The 20,021-nt window shown below is 46.3% G+C and overlaps 1 protein-coding gene and 1 long non-coding RNA gene across 6 annotated transcripts in view; one reads left to right on the top strand and one right to left on the bottom strand.

The window, feature by feature from the left end:
• The window catches only part of LOC309523675 (low-density lipoprotein receptor-related protein 1), a 217,355-nt gene that overhangs the window by 85,603 nt on the left and 111,731 nt on the right, over positions 1-20,021 (top strand). For all 5 annotated transcript variants that reach the window (XM_082207669.1, XM_082207671.1, XM_082207670.1 and 2 more), the window contains one exon: positions 19,317-19,454. In XM_082207669.1, the coding sequence (XP_082063795.1) occupies positions 19,317-19,454 (138 nt within the window). The remainder of the gene's footprint in view (positions 1-19,316; positions 19,455-20,021) is intronic.
• LOC309524549 overlaps positions 1-20,021 on the bottom strand; it is a 68,243-nt gene that overhangs the window by 12,945 nt on the left and 35,277 nt on the right. The window lies entirely within an intron of this gene.

Below are 20,021 nucleotides of genomic sequence, written 5' to 3' on the forward strand. Positions count from 1 at the left end.
GACATGTATACCATTGTACTGCAAGTTAATTATACAGTGAATTCTTAATGGTTTCCTGGGTTTCCATATTAATTGTGTAGTGGAATTCACAGAAAATAATTTCTACGGAGTACCAGATCACAACTGAACCCACCACAGGAAAGATCACAGCTTTGACATCACTCATTGGCTAAATATACTGACAGCAGTTGGCAGACTGGTTCGTTTAACAGAAATCGCTTAGAAGGATCCCTCTACATTTTGTTTCCTAACTTTCTAAGCGGGCTAGATACTTTTAAAAATTAAAATGGAAGCTCAGAGCCTGGGCCCCCTGCCAAGGGGCATCATTGAAGGTCTCCATGGGTGCCATGTCACCTGTGGGTGCTATGTTGGCCATTCCTGCTCTGAAGGATTCATTGCTGATGTAGACCTTGGTAGGGTTGCCATATCTTGAAGAGCAAAAAGGAGGACAACCTGAGCCACCTGCGCCCGAGTCAAAAGAAAAAAACAAGCTAACAAACAAATCCTCCCAAACCCTGAAAATTTCCTTTAAAATGTAAAAATCTTCCCGGATGGGCATGTTGGCTCCCCAAAAGAGGATGTGTCTGGGATTTCCCAGACATATGGCAACCCTAACTTTGGGCTTCCTGGTGCCTTCCAGCTGAACAGAGTAAGCTGGGAGGTACTGAGAACTCAATTTGCCAAATTTCCCAGAAGTAATCTGAGCATGTTTGAAAGAAACTGGCAGTGTTTAGGTCTTAGAAATGAGGGCTGTGCTACAACTGCAAGGGTTGTACATCAGTTGTCCTGCCTCAGTCCCTTTTTGGGAAACGAGAGGGGACTAGTGTCACAAGGATAGTCTGGTGGGAGGAGGAGCTAATCCCACCTGAGGCAATTTACATGCTGGGCCTGAAAATTGGGGAAATTCAGGCCCAGTTCCCATTTCTCAGAATATGAGGATCTGTTAGTGAACTCCGTTTTTCACAGAGTGCCTGTCTGTGAATGTTGAAGCATCATCTGTCAAATATCCAACTTCTTCCTGAATCATTAAATAAGTTTGTAGGCTATGGCAGAAAGTATTTGTGACCTAGATACAAATCCTACCTTGGCCATGCAAGTAGCTTTAACGTTGAAAACATGTATGATTTTCTTCTTGTTTGTACAATAGAGCAAACTTTTTTCTTTTTCTTTTTTGCAGGCTTAGTTAAGTAAGAATGTATTCAGCCTTTGTAATTCCAGGAACATAAAAATGAATTAAAACCACATTCCCTCTCCACATTCATTCAATTTTTTATTATTCCTACATGTCAGGGGTTGATTAGCTGCTTGTGCTTAAAATTGTGCCCCCTCAGAGTTTGTGCGGCCCCACAAACCTCTGTGTGTGACAGAGCTCCTCAGACATGTCTGCTCTAGTCACTAGTAGAGTCTGACAGTGGCTGCTTGCGGAAGCGCTTCCAGCAAAGAAGCTCCTTAACGGAAACGCGTCTCCTGGACTCACGACGTGACAGTTTCCGGCGAAGTATGGGTCTCCCTGCAGTTGCTTCTGACACCTCCCCACTATTTTCACTGGACGTGTCTCTCACCCCTTTCTCTCCCCTGCTGTTTCCTGCCTGGGCTGCTGCGTCTCTCTCAGCATTACTGAGATCCTCCTCCAGAGACCCCTCGCTCCCCCTACTGGTCCCTGCTTTGGCTGCTGACTCTCTCCCAGTCTCTGGGAGCCCTACCAACTCCCTTTCCCCTGATGTCAGTTCCCTGACATCCACCTCCCCTCCAGGGCCCCCTTCCCCCCCGCCCCTACTCTCTCCTCTGGGCGGTGAGGAGCTGAAACCCCGAAAAGAATCCTCTTCATCTTCAGACGTCTCAAACATTTCCCTCCATCGGTCTTCGTTCCGGCTCGCTGAATCCTCCTCCGCCTCGAAATCAGAGAACCCCTCCAACTCTTCTTCTTCGTCGGTGGTGGCGAAGTATTCCCTCCGGAACCTCGCCACTGGCTGAGGTTTACAAGGGAATCTCTGATGAAAAGTTTCTATCAAAACCTCGTCATCTACCTCCTCTGCCCTGACCCAGGTGTTTTCCGACTCCGGCTCCCCTTCCCACATTACCAAATACTCTACTTGATCTCCCTTCCACCTGGAATCGAGAATCTCTGCTACATGGTAGCTGTGTTCTTTTCCCTCCATAGCTGGTCCCCTATTGACCCTCCCTTCTCTGTCCCCTTTATACGGTGACAGCAACGACCTGTGGAACACTGGGTGCAGCTTCATGTGGTTCGGTAACCGGAGTCTGAAAGCCACTGGGTTGACCTGCTGCGTGACTTCAAATGGGCCCAGCCTCTTGGGTCTTAACTTCTTACAACCTCCTTTGAATGGTAACCCTTGGGTGGACAGCCACACCTGGTCCCCCACCCTAATGCTTTCCCCTTCCCTTCTGGTTTTGTCTGCCTGCCTCTTATATTCCTCCTTCGCCCTGTTTAAATTAAGTTGGAGCTGGCGATGGATCGCTTCCATTTCTTCAACGAACTGTTCTGCGGCTGGAACGCTCCAGTTCTCCCCTTCCCCCCCTGGGAAGGCTCGGGGATGACACCCGTGATTAGCCAAAAAGGGGCTCATCCCCGTGGACACGTTCTCTGCATTGTTGTAGGCAAATTCTGCCAACGCCAGCTTCTCCACCCAATCATTCTCTCTGTCATTCACATAACACCTCAAATATTGCTGGAGGACACCATTAGCTCTTTCCGCCTGCCCGTTGGTTTCTGGATGACGGGCCGTTGAGAAATTCACCTCTACATGCAATAAGCTCATGAGCTTCCTCCAGAACCTGGAAGTAAATTGTTTCCCTCGGTCAGAAACCACCCTCAAGGGGGCGCCATGCAGCCTAAACACATTTTCCACAAACAATTTAGCGGTTTCTTCCGCTGTGACCGCATGTGAGCAGGCTATAAAGTGGGCCATCTTGGTTAACAGGTCTACCACAACCATGATGGCTGTTTTCCCTCTGGACCTGGGCAGATCAGTCATGAAATCTATTGCCACTGCCTCCCATGGCCTTTCCGGCGTGGGTAGTGGTTCTAATAAACCTGCCGGTGCCCGCCTCTCCCCCTTGGCTCGTTGGCATTGGTCACACCCTCTCACATACTCCCGCACATCTTCCCTGACCTTGGGCCACCAGAATTCCCTGGTAACCAGCCACATGGTTTTGTGTTGCCCAAAATGCCCTGCTGTGGGGCTATCGTGCAGTTGCTTGAGTACCTTTTCCCTCAATTCCCCTTCAGGTATATATAACGCTCCCTTGTAGTACAACGCCCCGTTTCTCTCCTCAAAACCCCCGGGTTTGTCTCCCTCCCTCCTGAGACCCCTGAGTTTGTCCTGGGCGTATTCATCCTGCACCGTTCCCTCTACCAGTTCCCTTTGCCCCACCAATGCCGCCCCACACACCCAGCGGTCCTCGGGAATGACATGGGTCTCTTCGGGTGCACCCTCCCCCTCCAAATATTCAGGTTTGCGTGAGAGAGCGTCCGCCCTAACGTTCTCTGGGCCTGGCACGTAACAAATCTCAAAGTTAAATTTGGAGAACTCCTGGGCCCATCTCAACTGCCGTTGGTTGAGCACTCGCGCAGTTCTCCAATACTCTAGATTCTTATGGTCCGTGCACACTTGAACCTTATGTTGTGCACCAATTAGCAGGTGCCTCCATCTCCGGAAGGCCTCATGAATCGCAAGAAGTTCCCGGTCGTACACCGTGTAGTTCCTCTCGGATTTGTTCAGCTTTCGCGAAAAGAAGGCACACGGTCGCCACTCTGACTCCTCCTTCCCCGGCTGCAGAAGAAGCACCGCCCCTATGGCTCTGTCAGAAGCGTCTGTTTCAACCCTCAGCTTTTTTTGTAAATCCACATGTAGAAGTTGTTCATCAGAGGCGAAGGCCCTTTTCAGTTCCTCAAACGCTCGCTCCGCCTCCCCCGTCCAAACAAACTTCTTTTTACTGCTGAGACAGTCCGTGATGGGCGCCGTCAGGTGGGCGAAGTTTCAGATGAACTTACGATAAAAGTTTCCAAACCCTAGGAACCTCTGCACATCCTTCTTGGTTTTGGGTGTTTTCCATTCCAGCACCGCTTGAACCTTGCCGGGGTCCATGGCCAACCCCTTGTCTGACAAGCGGTACCCCAGGAATTCCACCTCCTTGGTATGAAACTGACATTCTCCAGTTTCACCCACAGCCTGTTGGCTTGCAGCCTGCTCAACACTTCTCTGACGTCTTTCACATGTTGCTCCTCATTCTCCGAATACACCAACACGTCATCTAAGAAGGCCACGCAATTCTTGTAGAGCAAAGGCCCCAGTACGTGGTTCATGAAGGCTTGAAAACACGCGGAGCCTGTTTGTAATCCAAAAGGCATAACGAGGTATTCAAATGCCCCCAAAGGGGTAAACATGGTGGTCTTCCATTCATCCCCTTTCCTTATACGTATCAGGTTGTACGCCCCCCTTAGGTCCAGCTTTGTAAAAATCTTTCCTTTCCGCACCCTGGTCAAAATATCATCAATCCTGGGCATAGGAAAAGCCGCCGGCTCTGTCACTGCATTTAACCGCCTGAAATCACATACAAGTCTCGGCTTGTCCGTGTTTTTTTTATCCACAAAAAACACTGGGCTACCCCCCGCTGCCTTGGACTCTCTGATGAAGCCTCTCTTCAGGTTCTTGTCAATGAACGCTCGCAACTCCTGCATTTCCCTGTCTGACATGGCATACAACTTGCCTACAGGAAGCTGTGCTCCAGGGAGTAAATTGATCTGGCAATCAAAGGGCCTATGCGGGGGTAGTTGGTCAGCTTCCTTCTCGCTGAACACGTCGCTGAGATCAGCATACTGTGGTGGCACCTTCCCCTTCCCCATTACTTCAGTCCCTGCCAGGGTGGCTTGGGCCCCTGCTGACCCCTTTTTCCCCCTGCAGTGTTCTAAGCAATGTGCTGAACCGAAGGAAACCACTCTTTGATGCCAGCCCACCAGCGGATCATGTAGGGCTAGCCAGCTCATTCCCAAAATAATGGGAGCGCCTCCCAAGGTGGCCACATTAAACGCTATCAGTTCTGTGTGCCTTGCCACCCTCATTATCATTGGGACGGTCTGCAAGCTGACTCCTCCTCCCAACAGTTCCCTGCCATCGATCGTGGTCACCTGCAGGGGGTTGCTTAAAGGGATAGTCTGTATCTGGTGTTCAGCAGCAAACTCCTTGCTCATAAAATTGCAGGAGCTGCCTGAGTCCAACAGCGCCTTTATTTTTAGGGGGTGTCCATTTTGCAGCTCTAGCGACACTTCAATCACTAGAGCAGGTCGAGGAGCTTCTGGCACGGGCACTTTTACTGCTCTTTGGCCTGGCTGCAGTGCCCTGACGGTGGCAACCAGGCGTTGGCTTTTACCTGCTCCGTTTCTCCCTGCTCTCCCCCCTCAACCGCTCCCACCATCCCTTGCCATTCCTTCCTCTGGGGGCAGACTCTGGCAAAGTGGCCTGGCTGTTGGCAGAGATAGCATTTCCGGGCTCCTTTTCCCTCCTTCTTCGCCCCCTCACTGGGCTTTGAAACTGCGCGCGCGCGTGCTGTTCCGATTTCCATCGGCTCTGCCGGCGGGAAAGCTGGCTCAGGAATGTCTGGAATGCGTAACTCCTTCCAACGTTCCCCTCTCCCTTCCCGCCTCTCCAAGGCGCTTGCCTCCTGGCGCGCTCCAATGGTCAGCGCAGATTTGGTCAGCTGATCCATAGACACCGCCCTGGGGCTCCGGGAAAGCTCGTCTTTCACAGCCGAAGAAAGACCTTCTTCAAATAGCATCTGAATGGGGGCTGCCGATAAATCCCACCCCAATCTGTGAATCAGCATGGTAAATTCAGTCCAGTACTCACGGACAGATCTGCTTCCCTGCTTGCAAGCCATTAGCTGTCTGCGCACCACCCCTTCCTCAATATCGCTGGAAAACATGATATCCATTGCACGAAAGAACTTCATAGTGTCCTTTAGGATATCATTGTGCGTTGCCATCAGGGGTCGAACCCAGTCCCGCGCCCCCTTCTCAAGATGCCCAATTACGAAAGCAACTCGCGATTCCTCATCAGGGAACTCATCAAACTGCACATTCAGGGCATATTGCATCTCTGTCCTAAAGGCATGGTAATCCTTGGGGTCCCCCCCAAACTTCTGCACCAATCCTGGTACCTTTCTGGGGAACTGAGTGGTTCTCCCCTTTTTGTCTGCATCCTGAGCCCTTCTCTCCTCGAGCCTCGCCGTCTGCAGCGCAAGTTGGACCTCCAGAGCTTGATACCTTTCTTCCAAGCTTGGACCAGCTCCAACCCCTGCCTCTCCGGTTCCGGCTGGGTCGCTCATGATGGCTTTCTCCTGCATAGGCAGCGTACAAAGACTGTCAGACTGCTGTCAGGGGTTGATTAGCTGCTTGTGCTTAAAATTGTGCCCCCTCAGAGTTTGTGCGGCCCCACAAACCTCTGTGTGTGACAGAGCTCCTCAGACATGTCTGCTCTAGTCACTAGTAGAGTCTGACAGTGGCTGCTTGCGGAAGCGCTTCCAGCAAAGAAGCTCCTTAACGGAAACGCGTCTCCTGGACTCACGACGTGACAGTTTCCGGCGAAGTATGGGTCTCCCTGCAGTTGCTTCTGACACCTCCCCACTATTTTCGCTGGACGTGTCTCTCACCCCTTTCTCTCCCCTGCTGTTTCCTGCCTGGGCTGCTGCGTCTCTCTCAGCATTACTGAGATCCTCCTCCAGAGACCCCTCGCTCCCCCTACTGGTCCCTGCTTTGGCTGCTGACTCTCTCCCAGTCTCTGGGAGCCCTACCAACTCCCTTTCCCCTGATGTCAGTTCCCTGACACTACATAACCACCTCCTCGTTCTTCTTCTGTTTGGTGGTTGTGTGGTGAATTCACTGGAAATTAATACTTTTTGGAGAGGCTGGCTGCAGTATCTGATCTTATAAATATTGGGCTGTACCCATCTAGGTTCTACGTAGAGTGCACCCATTGAAATTAACAGATGTCAGTTGTATATTAATTTCAGTGGATTTCCCTTGAGCATGACTAACTTTGAAGACAACCCATTCTCACCATTGGGTTGAGATGCTTATAATTGTATCATTAGGAGATTTCAAAACATGAGTTGAAACGGGGCCAGAAGATGGCAAGTAGTGAGAGTCATGCATAATATTACAATTCCTGGTTTTGCATTTCATCAATAATAAATAAAACTATATTAAGAGATGTTTGCCTGATCACTGTTAATAATGTCACTATTATGTTAGACTTTCTCCCACCATGTTTGTTGTCAGCCGTTCCTGACCAAACTAAGCCCCCTAAAGCAAAATATACACCAGGAGGCTTAGTTTGGTCAGAATTGAGTCTATACTTCCAGAGTTAATGCTAGACCCCTGATCTAGGGCATTTGCTCTTGTCTCCTTCAAAAAGGGGGTAAGTTAAGGGTGAGGGGGCTTCGCACATGAGGAAACAACTGCAGAGAATGATCCATCAGGCTTTTCTCATTCATTCTTCTAGAACAAATCTGCACACAGAAACCAAAGCAAAAGCTCTGCTGTCAGGAAATTGAATCACTGGGCCCAAAGAAAAGTGCCAACTCTGCAATCATAATGGAATGGATTCTGGGCACTCACAGAGCACACCATCTCCCTGGTTTGCACCAGAAAGACTTAACTGGAATCCAGCCTAAGATTACTGGTCCAGAGATTATGTATTAATTTATTTATTACATTTGTACACCACTGTATACCCATAGATCTCAGTGTATTAAATTAATTGGCTTAAATCAGCATAGGTGGCTTTTTGAGATACTGGCTCACTTCCCACATGATGGTAAACCATACTTAACGTTTTATTGTGAACACACCTAGCTGAGATAGTTTTCTCCTCCAACTAACGTTCAGAGCAAACCAACTGGAATTCTGTAGGAGTTTATGCCCTGTGGACATGCAAAGTGCTATATAGAACATGCAGGCTGTCTGGGTCAAGGAAGGGAGAATATGGCTCTGTTCCCTCGCCACCTTAATTTTGATAGGTCAGGAAAAACCCCACGTTTTCATATTTATAGTGATTTTTCTTAAGTGCTCAGGGTATATTTACAACAACCCTTGATGCAGGCCAGTTCATTCTCTTGGCCACTGTACTTCTATACCTCTAAGGTCAAAACTGCACCTTGATTACCATCACACTAATCTTGATTCTCAATGCATTGTATTTTCGTTACCATCATTTCTCGCACCACTGCTTTATAGATCTAGGGTGCTCTACATTCAGTTCCTGAAGCCCAGGCAGATTATTGCATTTTCCAAAGCATTAATATTATTCTGAAAATATGTATTATTATAACAAGTAACAGAGAAATTTGAAATTCCACACTCCATCCCTGTCTTTATTTGAACTGATGCAGTTATAAATCCTTATTGCAAGCCTTCAAGTTTATTGATAGTCCTTTGCCGTGGCTCCGGGGCGGATACTAGCGAGGGGAGGAGGCGCATTGTGCGCCCTGACACTCCCCACTGTGGCGGGCGCTGTACTGGCTGTGACGTCGCATGGGGGCGATGCGTGCGTTAGTCATGCACTGTCCTGACGTCACCTTCCCGCCCGCTGTCAGATCGTGGCTCCGGAGATATATTTGTTTTAAATGTCGCAATGGTTTTGCAGCTCCCAGTTTTTTTTTCTTCGGAAACGGGTCCAAATGGCTCTTTTTGTCTTAAAGGTTGCAGACCCCTGCCCTAGATGCTATTTACAAGTATAATGCAACAGCTGTGAGGAAGCCGTCAAGGAGAAATAATCTAGGACTGAATATTGTGGCAGTGTGTTTGATAAGGAGTCGGTCAGTTTCACTCATTCTTGTCTGTTCTCCAGTATCCTGGGTAGACATTTTCCCCAGGCCTGCTACTTGAAAACCTTAAAAGGAGATGCTAGGGATTGAAACAGGAAACTTCCATATGCAGAAATATACATCACTGAACCATGATTCGCTCTGAAAACATTCAACAAAGCTATGTTTCTGCCCAAAGCCCATATGCTACCTTATCCAGCTTTCCCCAAATTTAGCTCCCCATATTTATTTAATTCTTTAAAGGTACTGCATGATTGCAACAAAACCTCTAAGCAAGTTACAATCAATTTTAAAATTATAAATAAAAACAGTGAAAAGCAATTAATGATAAACATTTTTAAAAATAAATTGGAATAAGCAATAAACTCAAGAGAGATGATAACACACCTGTGTCTGGATAGGCTTTCCTGAACAAAAATGTTGTAAGCAGGTGCTGAAAAGGATACAGTGAAAATGCCTGATGTCAATAGGCCGGGAGTTCCAAAGTGTTGTAACAAGTATTGGGGGCTTCTGTTCTGCGGAACGGACACTGTTACAAAGTGGTCAAGCAGGCACATACAGGACAAGGTAAAATGTCCTCAAGTAAAATGGTCTCAAGCTGTTTAGGGCTTTATGTACAGCAAATGGGTAACCAGTGAAGATCTTTGAACAGAGGTGTTATATGTAGACACGGTCTTGCTCTGCCCAGCATCTTAACTGCAGTTGCTGGATCATTTAATGTTGCTGTTATTTATTCATTGTAGATGTTGTTGGGTTGTGTTTGTTTGTGTGTGTGTGATTGCAGATGTTGGACTGCAACTCTCATTATTCCTGTCTATTGGCCACACACCTGGGGATGATCATGGGGCTGGACTATCCCAGTTCACAACATCTGGGGCTTTTTAGCTTAGAAAAACTGTGAGGAAGAGGAGAGACACAGTGGAAGAACATAAAGTATGCATGCTGTGAGTCAGGGAGGAGGCTGTCTTGCATAATACTGGAACCAGTGTCATCTAATGAAGCTGGTTGTCTGATTAATGTCTTACTTCACACAGCACGTAGTTACTCTATGAAATCCCACCCCCCATTACAGGATATAACGAGGGCTGCCAAATTGGGCAGCTTTGAAGAGAGAGTAGAGAAATTCATATAGGATCAGGCTGTCAGAGGCTGCTGGTTATGATGGCTATACATTACCTCCAAGGTCAGAGTCGGCTGGGGAGCAGTGATTGAGTCATGGCTGCTTATGGGCTTTCCATAGGGGCATCTGGTTGGCCACTGGGAGAAACAAAAGGATCCTGGACTAGGTGGGCCTCAGACCTAGTCAGGCTCTTGTTGTGTTCTTAGTTGAGCTTAGAGGCAAGTATCCCTGAATAAAGGACTGCAAAGCCTTTTCTCATAAATTGCTCTAGAGCAATTGATTTCAGATTACGATAAGAGAGGAGATTCTTCCGGGACGTTTGCCAGTTCTCTGTAAACAATATTTCAGAGAGGGTGATCATTGCGAGAGAAGGCTAGGCCCCAGTTATTTGTGGTTTTGAGGAATGAGAGGCTTATTGTAGCAAGGCTTTGGCAAATTGTGACTGATCTCCATTTCCCTCTAAAATTTGGAGTGGGAGCTAGTGTGGATATGGCACTTTCAGAGATTTTCCTGCTGTGGAATATCACAACATCTGCTTCTGTGATTTGGTGGGGAGGAATGCCTTTTGCAATTTCTAATGATAAAACTAGCAGTATAATCTTTGGTGAGTTCCCACTTTAAGTATGACATGTGAAGTGCTTTGAAATATTGGCTAAGATTCTGCATGTATGGCCTTGGGAACGGTCTACTCCTTCATTTGATGAACGAGGAGTGCATCCGCTCCTGGTAAAAAACAACATAGCCTGTAAGGCCTATTTGATAGGTCTTTCATCATCTTTTCTTCCCCACCTGGAGTATGATATTGCCCTCAAAACTGTGAAACAGGTTATGGGATATTGCCTTTAGTGATTTATGATCTCGCTCACATGTGACCTGCGGCCCATCTGTGTCATGAATCCAATATCAGCAGGGTTTTTTGTTATCTCCCTACTTTAAGAATTTGACCATATTTACCAAGATTCTTGGGGGGAAGCCATGACTGTTAAAGTGGTATGCTAGGTTGGCAGGAGCTGGGACCAAGCAACGGGTGCTCACCCCATCGCAAGGATTTGAACCGCCAACCTTCTGATCGGCAGGCCCAAGAGGCTCAGTGGTTTAGACCACAGCGCCACCCGTGTCCCTAGACAGGTTAGACAGCATCTAATCAATCCTAAACAACCTGGAATTGCTGACTCTTTTCTTGTCAGGGTTCTCCTTGAGGATAAGATTGATACTATTAAACTGGCTGTAACAAAATTCCTCTCGGAGGCAGTAAAAATCAGAATTCAGTATGTACAGGCTAAAGCTGCTCTGTTGGCTAGCAAGGTCAATCTTACATCTTAACAACTGTTGATATATACAATTGTTGTACTGTGTATTGTGGGTCTATAGACCACAATAAAGCTTTGTGTGTGTATTACACCACTCTCGTGAGTAGACCACTAAGCTGAGCTACTACTAGGGTGAGATAGCTGCACTAATATTCACACTGTTTTGCAAAATGAAAGCTTCTGCAAAACTGGAATTCTGTAGGAGTTTATGCCCTGTGGACGTGCAAAGTGCTATATAGAACATGCAGGCTGTCTGGGTCAAGGAAGGGAGAATATGGCTCTGTTCCCTCGCCACCTTAATTTTGATAGGTCAGGAAAAACCCCACGTTTTCATATTTATAGTGATTTTTCTTAAGTGCTCAGGGTATATTTACAACAACCCTTGATGCAGGCCAGTTCATTCTCTTGGCCACTGTGCTTCTATACATCTAAGGTCAAAACTGCACCTTGATTACCATCACACCAATCTTGATTCTCAATGCATTGTATTTTCGTTACCATCATTTCTCCCACCACTGCTTTATAGATCTAGGGTGCTCTACATTCATTTCCTGAAGCCCAGGCAGATTACTGCATTTTCCAAAGCATTAATATGATTCTGAAAATATGTATTATTAAAACAAGTAACAGAGAAATTTGAAATTCCACACTCCATCCCTGTCTTTATTTGAACTGATGCACTTATAAATCCTTATTTCAAGCTTTCAAGTTTATTGATAGTCCTAATCCTTAAACATAAAAGCAGCCTAGCAAAATGGTATCCTCATTCCTTCCTAAGATGTCATGCTGCTACCACAGGTTAACTGGTTCCTTACATCTGTTTTTTTCCTCTGAGAGCTTGAAGTAACCATTTTGTGAGTTTATACGCAGCATAGGCATTTGTTGTAGCTCAGCAGAGATTGATTACATGTGCAATGATTCCAATGTAAAAATCAAATAAATTAAAAACTTGTCCAGTAGCACCTTGGAGACCAACTATGTTTGTTCTGGGTATAAGCTTTCGTGTGCATGCACCCTTCTTCAGATAACAGAAAGCTTATACCCAGAACAAACTTAGTTGGTCTCTAAGGTGCTACTGGGACAATTTTTAATTTATTTATTTCGACTGCGCCAGACCAACACGGCTACCTACCTGAATGTAATAATCATCACAGAACTTCTTGTCTACTGCACATTACCCTATTAGACCCTGTTGGACACATTTGTCTAAGTTATTAGAGAGCTGGATTCAAAACCTGTTTAGATCAACTGGATGAACTGGGGTAACCATGGTTCCCTCAGATGTTATTGGACTACAACTCTCAACATTGCTGACCATTGGCCATGCTGGCGAGGGCTGAGGGGAGGGAGTTGCAGTCCAACACCATTGCTCTGACTTAAGGTGCCTTTATAAGTAACAATAACCAGACAGAACACAGTTGTCTTTTAAAATAACAAGAATAATAACTGAATGCACATTCATCAGCCAGCATAGATTTTGGCCAGATTAATTTATTACATAAAAACCAAAGCAAAAAGACAAAGGCCAAAATAGTTTCCAACTGGAACCCATTTTTTGAATACTGCGAATACAGTTCAGTGCATTGTTTTTAACTTGAACGTAAGTTGACTTAAAAAAATCAGGATAAAATATGTATGTTGTAGTTGTGCAATGATTTTTTTTTTTTTTGTTATTTAGAATAGAATCATAGAATCATAGAATCATAGAGTTGGAAGAGACCACAAGGGCCATCGAGTCCAACCCCCTGCCAAGCAGGAAACACCATCAGAGCACTCCTGACATATGGTTGTCAAGCCTCTGCTTAAAGACCTCCAAAGTAGGAGACTCCACCACACTCCTTGGCAGCAAATTCCACTGTCGAACAGCTCTTACTGTTATAAAGTGTGATTTAAAAACAAAGATGCAAAGAATTGACAGGTGTAGGGAACAGCTTGGTAGGTTTCTGGATGAAACATCTGCTTTGGATCCATTCCAGTCCGGCTTCCGTGCTGGTCATGGGACCGAGACGGCTCTGGTCGCCCTAACAGATGATCTCCGCAGGCAGCTGGATCAAGGGGGGTCGGGGCTGCTGATTCTTCTAGATCTGTCAGCAGCCTTTGACATGGTCGATCACGAACTCCTGGACCACCGCCTTGCCGACGTGGGGATCCAGGGCACAGTCCTTCAATGGCTGCTCTCGTTTCTCTCTGATCGGGGACAGATGGTGGCGCTTGGGGGGGAATTGTCATCGCGTCACTCCTTGGTGTGTGGAGTGCCTCAGGGTGCGATTCTCTCCCCGATGCTTTTTAACATCTTTATGCGCCCCCTCGCCCAGCTTGTCCGGAGTTTTGGGCTGGGTTGCCATCAGTATGCTGATGACACCCAACTCTATCTGTTGATGGATGGCCATCCTAACTCGGCCCCAGACACACTGACCAGATGTCTGGAAGCTGTGGCTGGATGGTTACGTGGGAGCTGGTTGAAGTTAAATCCTTCGAAGACAGAGGTCCTCTGGCTGGGGCGGGACGATATGGGATCGAGGGGGCAACTCCCATCTCTTGCGGGGGTGCAATTAGTGCCAGCACCGTCCGTTAAGAGTTTGGGTGTAATCTTCGATACCTCCCTCTCTATGGAGGCGCAGATTACAGCTATAACAAAGGCGGCATTTTTCCATCTCCGCCAAGCTAAGCAGTTGGCCCCTTATCTCTCTCGCCCTGACCTAGCCACTGTGATCCATGCGACGGTCACCTCCAGACTGGATTATTGTAACTCGCTCTACGTGGGGCTGCCCTTGAGACTGACCCAGAAACTCCAGCGGGTGCAGAATGCCGCGGCGAGACTCCTTATGGGGTCTTCGCTGTGAGATCACATTCATCCGGTGCTGTACCAGCTGCACTGGCTCCCGGTGGAGTACAGGATCAGGTTTAAGGTGCTGGTTCTAACCTTTAAAGCCCTATACGGCCTAGGACCCTTGTACCTACGGGACCGCCTCTCCTGGTATGCCCCACAGAGAAACCTACGGTCTGCAAATGGATTTGGATTTGATATCCCGCCTTTCACTCCCTTTAAGGAGTCTCAAAGCAGCTAACATTCTCCTTTCCCTTCCTCCCCCACAACAAACACTCTGTAAGGTGAGTGGGGCTGAGAGACTTCAGAGAAGTGTGACTGGCCCAAGGTCACCCAGCGGCTGCATGTGGAGGAGCGGAGACGCGAACCCGGTTCCCCAGATTGCGCGTCTACCGCTCTCAACCACTACACCACACTGACCCAAATAATAACATCCTCAAGGTCCCAGGCCTCAGAGAGGTTAGGCTGGCCTCAACTAGAGCCAGGGCCTTCTCGGCTGCGGCTCCAACCTGGTGGAATGCTCTGTCACAAGAGACTAGGGCCCTGCGGGACCTGACATCTTTCCGCAGGGCCTGCAAGACAGAGTTGTTCCGCCAGGCCTTTGGTCAGGGCGCAGCCTGACTCCCTCCTCTGGCAACCTGCACAGAATTTTGCTTAATCGGTTGCCATCAATCTGATTTTAACTAATTTTTATAATGAAATATTTTTAGAATGTATGATTATTTGATTGTTTATTTGATTGATTATTATTATTATTATAAATTGGTCTCTGAGTAAGTTGGTTTGTAGTGCTTTTCACCCACTTGCAAATATGGTTGGCACTTCCAAAACATCTGCCATATAGCTTCCTTTACAAGTTTTAAGCCTATGTAAGAGAGCATTTGCAAAAAAGGCAGAAGAGTAAACTAAATTCCTCCTGTAATCACCAACAGAACTGTTGTCTCTTGTACTGGGACTTCTCAAGATTGGCTGAGGACTCCTGCAAAAGCAAGTCCTTGAACCCCAGATTTCATAGTGCTGTTTTCTCCCTTTGCCTGGAAGATAAGGAAGCCTTGAGGTTGGTGCCATAGTGGCGTGAGAAAGGGCCAGCTAACAGCCCCCAGAGACAGAGACCTTCTGCAGTCCCATGCTTGTGCTGACAGGCAAGATTTGGCTCAGGCAGTATTTGGAGATAAAGGGAACGGGAGGTGGGGTTTGTGGGGTTGCCACTGTTAATACCCCTGTATGTTAGGCTTAGGGAAGTAATACTGGCAAATATTTGCATGCGAACGCCAGGGAATCCCAATCGTACTCTGTGTTCCGGAGCCCATGGACTTCAGAAGGGGGGGGGGGAGTATTTAAATCAGGCATTAATACTTAATTGAGTTGGGTCCTACAGACAGGTCTGTGACAATCCTGATAGTCATGAAGCCACAGTTTTTCCTGTGACATTTCTGGTCATGACTATACTGGTGTAAGATCCTATACGAGCATAACCACTGTTGAGATGGACAGAAAAGGATGGGAAAAGACATGTAAGCAATGTACAAATAAATGAATTTCAGTGAAATGGTATTCCATTTTTGCCATTCTCTCTCTGTCCCCACCCTGCCCCAAAGTGTTTGCTTGGAATGAATTTAATAATAGGCTGTAGCTTAGAGGTACAGCATCTGCCTTCTGTACAGAAGGCCCCAGATTCAATTCTTGGCAACTCCCACTAGTACTGGATATGCCCCCTGCCTGAAACTCTGGAGAGCTGCTGCCAGTCAGCAAAGCTGTCCTAGATGAACCAATAGTCTGAGCCTGGATAAAGCAGCTTTCTATGTTTTGGCAAGAGGGGCAATAGACTGGTGAGGGAACTTCTCTGTTTGGTCTAGCTGATCACTGAGGAGATGTGAGTGTTCACTCTTTGGTGGCAGGCTGCTATAGGAAGATACGGAGGCTTGTTTGACTGTTCGTAAGCATGCATGGTAAGAGGCTCAGAAGGGGTACTGGATAAGGCCACAAGAGGCATTGTGGCCAACTCATTTGTTCTGAGCCACAGTTGCCTATGAGAAGGAGCCAGTGTGTTTTGCAAAAGAGAAGACCAGCGTGCTGTGCAGTTCTGTGCCCCTTCCCCAATTTGAGGTTATCTACACTGGAGGTGTAGGCCACTTTATGAGGAAAAGGAAGTGAGCATTGGGGGCAGGGAATAATATTTTTTTTCTCCTCCTCTTTCAAGATTCCTGAATTGCAGGGGGTAGGACTAGATGACCCTCGTGGTCCCTTCCAGCTCTACAATTCTCTGATTCTAAGTACTAGAAGTCAGGCTTACCCAGTGCGGCTGACAGGTGGCATAGTCAGGACAGACAAAAGTGCTTACTGTTGTTCGTAGTTTAAATCCTGCTTGCAAGTTCAAGTAATTTGAAAAAGGTTTCCATTTTTCCATAAAACAATCGTCATTAGGTTTTCTTATTTTGGCTGTTAACTTTGCTAATTCCGCGTACTCCAATGCTTTACTTATCCATTCTGCTTTGGTGGGAACTTCTTCTTTCTTCCATTCTTGTACATAGAGAATCCTAGCTGTTGTTACATACATAAACAGTTTAATCATCTGTTTTGGAACTGTTGTCCCTATAATCCCTAAGAGAAAAGTTCTAGGGTGTTTTTTTTGTATAATCACTTTAAATGTCTTTTCTATCTCATCATATATCATTTCCCAAAGTACCCTCGCTTTGTTACAAGTCCACCACATATGAAAAAGGATCAATCTACTTGTTCACACTTCCAGCGATTATTAGGAACCACCTTACACATTTTAGACAATTTGTTAGGTGTTAGATACCATATATACATAATTTTAATATAGTTTTCTTTTAAGGCACAGCAAGCAGTAAATTTCCCATGATAGCAAGCAAACAGTCCCCTGATCTGATTGGGGTCCCATGTAGCTGCTTTACCCTCAAAATTAAAGTGGTCAGTTCAAGCACATCTTAAACTGGTGCCCTCCAGATGTTGTTGGACTACAACTCCCATCTTTCTTCTTTTTCTTCTTTGGCGATCACTCGTAGCCAAGTAAGGTTGTCTTCCACGAACACGGTCTTAATCGTGAGTCCGTAACTGACTGTGGAGGCCAACTCTGGAGCCACAAGTACTTTAACAGTGGGGACATAGGTTTCCGGACAGGAGTTGATCATGATGAGGGTTTGCCAAACGTGCCTTCTTCTTAGCTCGTTTCTCCTTTTCGCCCTGAGTTTGTGCTTCTTCAAAGTCCATGACACCTTTGGAGTGCTCACAAGCCAGTGTTTTCCAGTTATCAGTGCTTATACATTTTTTAAAGATTTGCATAGAGAGCGTCTTTAAACCTCTTTCATTGTCCACCGGTATTTCACTTTCCATTCTTAAGCTGGGAATAGACTAGTTGTTTTGGAAGACGATAATCAAGCATCTGAACAACATGACCAGTCCAACCAAGTTGATGTTGAAGAATCATTGCTTTGACACTGGTGAGCTTTGCTTCTTCCAGTACACTGACATTTGTTCACCTGTCTTCCCAAGTGATGTGTGCATTTTTTTTGGAGACACTGTTAATGGAATATTTTGAGGAGTTGGAGATGGTGTTTATAAGTGGTCTATGTTTCATAAGCGTGCAGTAAAGTTGGTAGTACAATAGCTTTATTAACAAGCATTTGGGTTTCCCTGCGAATGTCCCAGTCCTCACTCTGTGCTTCAATCGGGAGAAAGCTGCACGCACAGAGCTCAGGTGATGCTGGATTTCAGCATCAGTATCGGTCCTTGTGGAAAGAGAACTGCCCGGGTAGGAAAGGTGATTGACATTTTCCAACTCCCATCATCTGTTGCCATTGGCCACATTGGCATCTGGATAGCACTGGGTTGGGGAGGCTGCAATAAACCATCACATGGAGTTAATGGCTCTGACTTAAGTGTCACTTAATGGAAACATTTTGTGATATCAAATCTATAACCACCGCAGGCAAACTGTTGTAAACAGAATGGAGCCTTCTGCTTCTTCTTGCCTCTTGAATTTCATAGCTGGTTAGAGTCTCCCAGCTCTTGGTCCAGACTTTCTTATCTTCTCAGTTGTGACCTTCCCAGTTTTATTTGTCTTTGGGTTCCAGCCAAATCAATTAAAGGACATATATTTATGAGCAAAAGAACAGCTACTTTTAAAGTGGTTTTCTAAGGTTAAAAATTCCTGTCTAATCCAGCCTTTTGGAGTGTACCACAAGCTAGTCACAAAAAATAAAACTAGCTTGTTTATTAGCTTCTTCAAGAAATAAAGTGGCTTGTTAACGATGCTTGCCCCAGTGGTTGATCAATGGGTCCTTTTCTGTGTGGTGGACTACTTTGACTGATAGGCTGGGTCACTCCAGACCCCCCTCCCATGGACTGTAAATGATCCTCCTTAATTAACCCTCTGTTTGAAGCTGCTGATGGGAATTGACTTTTTTTGAAAACAAGTCTTAAGGTTGGTAGTGCAGTGGTGGTGGGGAGCATATAAGAAACCCTGCTGAATTATACCAAAGGCCCATCTAGTCCTGCGTTCTGTCTTCACAATGGCCAACCAGAAATGTAAGGGAAATGCACAAGCAGGTATGAGTACATGTGAATTCAAATCCATTTTATAATGTAGAGACTGAGATGAAAAAAATGCACAATTTAACTGAGCATGACAATAGCAGAATCAGGAACAGAACATAGCTAGTTGATATTTGTCTAAGAACCTCACAGTGGGATTCTTGGCCTGAGCAAGTATTGGAATGTAGGTCTCTTGTAGCCCAACACTGAGAGACAGCATTTTTGTGTGTGTTTTATTTCAAGAGCCATTGTGGTGCAGCATTGCACTAGAATATGGGAGACCAGGGGTCCAATCCCCACGTAACCATAAATCTGCCTGGGTGACATTGAGCCAGTCACTGTGAGAAAAAGATGATAGAATCATAGAACTGTAGTGTTGGAAGATACCCTGCGGGTCATCTACTCCAGCCTCCTGCAGTCCAGATGTGGAAAGGGAGAGCTAGGTATACAACCTTGAACTACTTGGAGGAAAACTATGCATGCTCCTATGCAAACAGATACAGAGTCATGAGTATGTGGTGGGGTTTTTTGCATGCCTGAGTGAGCACCACCTCACACTTGAGAGGCTTTGTTTCTGGCTCCTCATATTCCTATTAATTCTGGTCCTTGGTGTATGCTTATCTTCTCCTATAACGGTTACGATTTTTCCCCAATCCAGGTCCACAGAGCAAAGTGTCCCGATGCCATCCTAATGAACACAGCTGCCTGGGCACTGACCTTTGCATCCACATGTCCAAGCTATGCAATGGCAAACGCGACTGTGTGGATGGTTCAGATGAAGGGCCCCACTGCCAAGGTAAGCTGTTTCCCTGTCTCACCTGATGCTGTGCAGAAGCTGTTACTGGTGGAGAAGCCCTGGGTGCAGCGAAGGCCAGTGTCATCCAGGGTATAGTCTGAAGGTAGATTTGGACTTGGGTGGATGGGAGCCCCATGAATGTTGCCTTGGTTTCCTTGATAGAAAAGAAGTTAGAGATGAATGCAGGCGCTGCTGGGAGCAAAGGGTGTGTGTGGATTCTACTGACTGGAGTGCTGACTACGGAACAGCTGAATTGCCATGTTACAGCAAAAGGACTGCGGCAATCTAGATTGTATTAATAAGGGAATGGTGAGTAAGAGTTGTGGTTGTTAGTGGAATAGTAAGTAATTACAGAAGCATAATGAACAGGAACTAGATATATTGACAGATGCACTCTAAGGAAAGGTGGGTATAGATTTTAATCAGAACACTAAGCTTAATTTTTGGAATTAATGTTAGTGAGGCCATAGGTCTACGAGTTGCAAAGCAGTATAGTGTTAATTTCTCATATTACTGCCTTACATCTACCCTACATTTCCTTTATTTTAGTCATTATCAAATAGAAAT

Source organism: Podarcis vaucheri, assembly GCF_965113315.1.
Source record: "Podarcis vaucheri genome assembly, chromosome: 2".
Lineage (NCBI taxonomy): Eukaryota > Metazoa > Chordata > Lepidosauria > Squamata > Lacertidae > Podarcis > Podarcis vaucheri.